At 31.8% G+C, this 5,367-nt stretch overlaps 1 protein-coding gene across 1 annotated transcript; it reads left to right on the top strand.

The window, feature by feature from the left end:
* Positions 1 to 2,501: 2,501 nt before the first annotated feature.
* LOC108557027 (uncharacterized protein DDB_G0271670-like) lies at positions 2,502 to 3,020 on the top strand. Its single transcript, XM_017913398.1, has one exon. It carries the CDS (start codon positions 2,502 to 2,504, stop codon positions 3,018 to 3,020), a length of 519 nt encoding a protein of 172 aa, XP_017768887.1.
* Positions 3,021 to 5,367: the final 2,347 nt, after the last annotated feature.

The raw sequence follows: 5,367 nt of genomic DNA, 5'->3' as shown, positions 1-5,367 counted from the left end.
ACGCTACCAGAAAATCCACCGGTGAATATGGATATGTGTATGGACATGGGAGAGCAAGTTGGAGAGCCAAAAGGAAAATTGGTTCACGTAAGCTACTTGACTCCTAAAGCTGCTTAGATCCGTTCTTTAAACACTGGATTAAAATAGTTGCGAGACGTGGAAAAAAAATCGCATCCCCTAATCGAATTTAAATCTCGTTAATGCTATTTGCCGAAGACACGCCAACCTTAAGACACGCCAACGTTCATAAACTACTATTAATTGCTTAATTAAGACACATTCAGTTCCCATGGCAACGATTTGTTACATGGAAATTCGTTCAAAGAACGTAACTAAATTGATAAAGCAAAAGTAATTATTAATTTTGTTTTTTTTTTCATTTACAGCAATACCTCGCACAGTGCGGGTAATCAGTTTCGTCAATATAACATACTCTTTAATATCACGCTAATCAAGGAACCAATCAAGGAATCAAACAAAAATAAACCGTAGAAAAAGATAGTTGAGTCTAATGGAACAAAAAACATACATTTATGTAGAAAAAAATAATTTTGAGTAATATTTTTTTTAATTTATTTTTAATTTATATGTACTATCTTTTGAAATTTTCAAGCCGTACTGAATAAAGCCGCGTTATCAGAATTATTGTATAAAAACGAATAGTAAAATATTATGGTTTAAATTCCGCTAAGCAGTCTAAATTAATTTTCTCTTTCGTTTACAGCAATAATTTGCACAGTGCGTCTGTTTCGTATTCCGTACTCTTTAATATCGTACTAATCAAGCAACCAAAATCATAGAAAACTATACCTTACAAAAAGACAGTTCAGTGTATAAAAAGGTCATTTATGTATAAAAAAAATGTTGAGTAAATTAATTTTTAATTTGCTTACCAAAAATTTACTTTCTTTTCAAATTTTGAAACCGGACTGATTGAAGCCGCGCTATCAGAATTATTGTCCTATTCATCGAATAGTAGGTTTTCAAACAGAACCGGTTACCCGCACTATGCAAGGTATTACTTATATTCATAAAAGTAAAACAAAGCTATAAATTAATGAATAAAAAGTTTATTAAATTATTTCGATTAATTAAAAATAATTTTCTTCTTCTATAAGTGCATTAAAGAGAAACTTTCTTTTGTGATTTTACCTTACAGAAGTAAAGGGTTAACGTTCGTCAAATATTCTGGAACGATTCCTGGAAATCGTTTTTGTTCGTGAACCTGTTTTTAATAATAATCATCATTATCACTATCATCTTAACTATACATTTTGACGGTCTCTTCACTAAGAAATTAAAGGAATTAATTGAAAATAATTTTGCCTTCCTACTAGTTTATTTCTTGTTTATTATTTCATTACTTACAAATTTTTGAGATGAGTAAAAGTTGGAATAATCTTTGTAAATCTACGGAAAACAAGTGGATAAACATTATTAAATAATTTAATGCTTTAGTTTATAATTAATTAAACATAATTTTACTAATTATTTAACATTGTATGAAAAAAATACGTTTATTTAAACATTGATATTAAATATCAATTTTTGAGATGAATAAAGTTGCAAATTTTATTGCAAATCTACTGAAAAGTAGCACGAAACATTATTTATTAATTTAATGCTTTAGTTTATAATTAATTAATCATAATTTTACTAATTATTTTAACATTGTATGAAAAAATACATTGTATGAATTAAATAATATTAATAATTACTGAATCTTTATAGCAAAGTTTTTCAACTTTCTTAATTCCGTTGCACAATTTTTATTCCATACAAAATTAATTATAAATTTCATGTTTTTTTTTTAAATTGATATAAACATTTATTTTATTAATGTTTTGTTTTGCTTGTTTTCTCCAGTTGTTACTTTTGACGATAATTAAAAAAGTAGTAAATATATGTTTAACAAAAAAGTTTAACAGTTTAAAGTTATTTAAAGCTTTTCTTATATAATTATTAACGATTTTTTTTATTTTAACTTGGCATTGAATATTACATTTTTCAAATAATTTACTAAATATCAATTTTTGAAGTGGATAATATTGTTTTTTTTATTTGAAATCTCCTGAAAAATTTTGAAAAACATTATTTATTAACTGAATGTTAATATAAACAATAAGTTTATTTTTTATTTGTTTAACAAGCAAAACTTGTTTTGTTACTTTTGACAATAATTAAGAAAGTACTTCTTTATACAATTATTTAAAGAATAAATCCTTAACAATAATTTTGTATTATAATTAAATACGGAAGATGTTAATTATTATACTTAAAAGTTTATAATAATGTTCATTATTATTTTTTATTTATCTGCAGTGTTAGAAAGTAGTTGTACCAGTAATCGCTGCTTCAAACTCTTCGTTTGGCGCGCTTTTTCAAAATTTGTAAGGCAGTAGTAGGTAGTTTGTAGTGCAATAAAACTGTCATTGCTGAAATTTTCGAGTATAAAAGGAGATGCTTGCAAATCGAAGGTATTCATTTAACAGTTGTTCATCATGTCGAACACATCATCTAGCAGTTCAAGCAGCAGCAGCAGTTCTTCTTCGAGCAGAAGCTCTTCATCGAGCAGAAGCTCATCTTCGAGCAGTAGCTCGTCTTCAAGCAAAACATCTTCGAGCAGTAGTTCATCGGCAAGCTCCAGGGAAGCATCCGTCGAACGCACTCAAATTGCGGCTCCGACTCCGGCTTCGGCTCCGGCTCATTTCAAGTCGGAAGAGTTGGAGTCCAGGCTTTTAAATCTCCAAGATAAGGTGAACAGCAGCTTGTCAAGCTTTAAATGCAGACGATTGAGTGACTCTTCTTCCGATGAATCAGATTCGGAGTCAATCAGTCAACAATCGAATGCGTTGGCCAACAAGTCGGAAAATATTGAAGCTTCTTTGCCTCAGATTCCCAGTGGTTACAGGGTAAATAAAGTGCAGTCTACGAAACCAGCCTTGTCGTGCGAAAGTATTAAAAGTAGTAGCAGCAGCAGCACTGAAGAATATAAACCTCCAGTGCTTAGTGGTATATAGGTGAACCCAGAGGTAAGGAAGCGAGGAAGACCTCGAAAAGTTCCAACCGGCACACAAAATAATTTTACGATTACATCACCACAGCCACCACAGCGTGCTCCTCTAAGTAGGCAGGCGGAAATAAAAGCCATGCTGATGGAAGGCATGTATGAGAGTCTTAACCACCCGAAACCCAGAGTATCATTGATACAATCGAAAGTGCGTGAGGACGTCTCCAATGATTTACAGTTTTTATTCTGAATATATTTTTATCAAATATTGAAGAATTTGCTATGACGAAGGACCAAGTTATGTGGGTGTACATTAAACTATATTCGACTATATTTATATTTAACAACAATAATAAAATTATATTCAACTCTCTATTTTGCACTTTATATCAGCTAACTCTCAACTCATATTAATTCTTTTATCCATGCTTATCTTATTGAAGCCAAGCGTTCCTTTTTTCAGCGCACGGTGTTGCCACGCGTTTCTTGTAAAATAATTCAACCTATTAACCGTCCTTTTTAGCAGTTCACGGTTCTTGTAATAATCCATCTAGAAAAAGTGATTGAATTGAGCATTTGCAAAATAATTAAATACTTTAATTTATTTTCTAAACACATATGTTATGATAATGGGTTATTTGAAGTCTGATAAGAAATAACTAATGTTTTTCTTCTCTTTTAATTTTTATTAACTTTTGATTTTTTTTATTATTATTAATTGAATTATTATAAAAATTTCAGTTAACAAATGTTTCATTTCTTGACAGTTTTAGACAACTGTTTTAGTAAATTCATATTATTTATTAATTTGTATCATTTTTATTATTGAAAATGTTCAGTTCAATTGTATTATTTCGTGATTGTTTTATTCTATGGTTTAGTAAATTCCTATTTTTAGTGTACTGTTGTTTTTTTATTATTAATAATTGAATTTTTATCAGTGGAATTTGCGAGTATAAAAGGAGGTGCTTGCAAATCGAAGGTATTCATTTAGAAGTTCCGCATCATGTCGAACACATCATCTAGCAGTTTAAGTAGCAACAGCAGCTCTTCTTCGAGCAGTAGCTCGTCTTCAAGCAAATCATCTTCGAGCTGTAGTTCATCGGCGAGCTCCAGGGATGCATCCGTCGAATGCACTCAACGCGGCTCCGACTCCGGCTCATTTCAAGCCGGAAGAGTTGGAGTCCAGGCTTTTAAGTTTGCAAGATAACATTAACAGCAGCTCTTCAAGCTTCAGATGCAGTCGATTGAGTGATACTTCTTCGGATGAATCAGAGATTCGGAGTCGATTAGTCAACAGTCAACTTCGTTGACCAACAGATCGGAAAACATTGAAGCTTCTTTGCTTCCTCAGATTCCCAGTCGTTACAGGGTAAATACAGTGCAGTCTACGATACCAGCCTCGTCGTGCGAACATATCAAAAGCAGCAGCAGCACTGAAGAAAATAAACCTCTTCTTCCGATTCGACTCCATCAAATATAAAATCGATTGCAGCTAAGATTACTTTAAGATCTTCAATTTCTTTGTAATATTTTACAGCGTTCAACATGATAGATAGTAGCTGTGATTGTCAGTGAGTAAACAGCGAAAGTAATGCATAAATTGCATCGAAATTAGTGGAAGAAACTAAGCAAATTGGGAAGGAAGTATGTACATGGGATTTAAAACCTAAATATATATGTATGTATATATAAATATAAAAAAAATATACTATACAAAAAAAGAAAGTATATATAGAAAAAACGGTCCCGATACAGAGTAACCAGATTTGTTGTATACGAAAACTAATTTCGCATGACTTAGTTGAATCGCGGATTTGTTCTGTTGTGTCCAACCGTTATTATTACAATTATTATTGTTAACAAAGTGTCTCTTAGTCGCCATAATAAATATATGCATCAGCATAAAGGTAACCTTCATCGAGACCAGCTACTGAAAGAACAACGCTTATATTTTCAACCAGACGCAGAATAAGCATTTTCATCGAGACCAGCTACTGAAAGAACATCGCTCATATTTTCAACCAGACGCAGAATTGGCAAAATCCGTATAAGAGCAGTCTTATCAAAATCGTGCTTACTCCTCAAACTCCCACCCCTTGCTTAGTTAACTTTATACGCAGAGTAAGGATTTGTAATTAGTCTTAGGAAGAACGCAAAAGAATCAAGTCGTATCGAATATTTTAATAATAAACCAAAAGTAAAACTCGTTCAATTCATTATTTACCAAACCTAAGGCTCCACAACAGAAATCAGAAGAAGATTTCCCACAGTGTCCAGAAAATCATCCCTGGGACACGACAGTTCTATGTACAATATGTAGAAATAATCCCCTGCCGGATACCACCACCAGATGG

Source organism: Nicrophorus vespilloides, unplaced genomic scaffold, assembly GCF_001412225.1.
Source record: "Nicrophorus vespilloides isolate i.1.1-1 unplaced genomic scaffold, Nicve_v1.0, whole genome shotgun sequence".
Classification (NCBI taxonomy): domain Eukaryota; kingdom Metazoa; phylum Arthropoda; class Insecta; order Coleoptera; family Silphidae; genus Nicrophorus; species Nicrophorus vespilloides.
The sequence above is the reverse complement of the archived record's forward strand: the minus strand, read 5'-3'. Positions and strand labels throughout refer to the sequence as shown.

Excerpts from the sequence above, each read along its gene's own strand:
- LOC108557027 (XM_017913398.1), top strand. The coding sequence starts at position 2,502 with ATGTCGAACACATCATCTAGCAGTTCAAGCAGCAGCAGCAGTTCTTCT.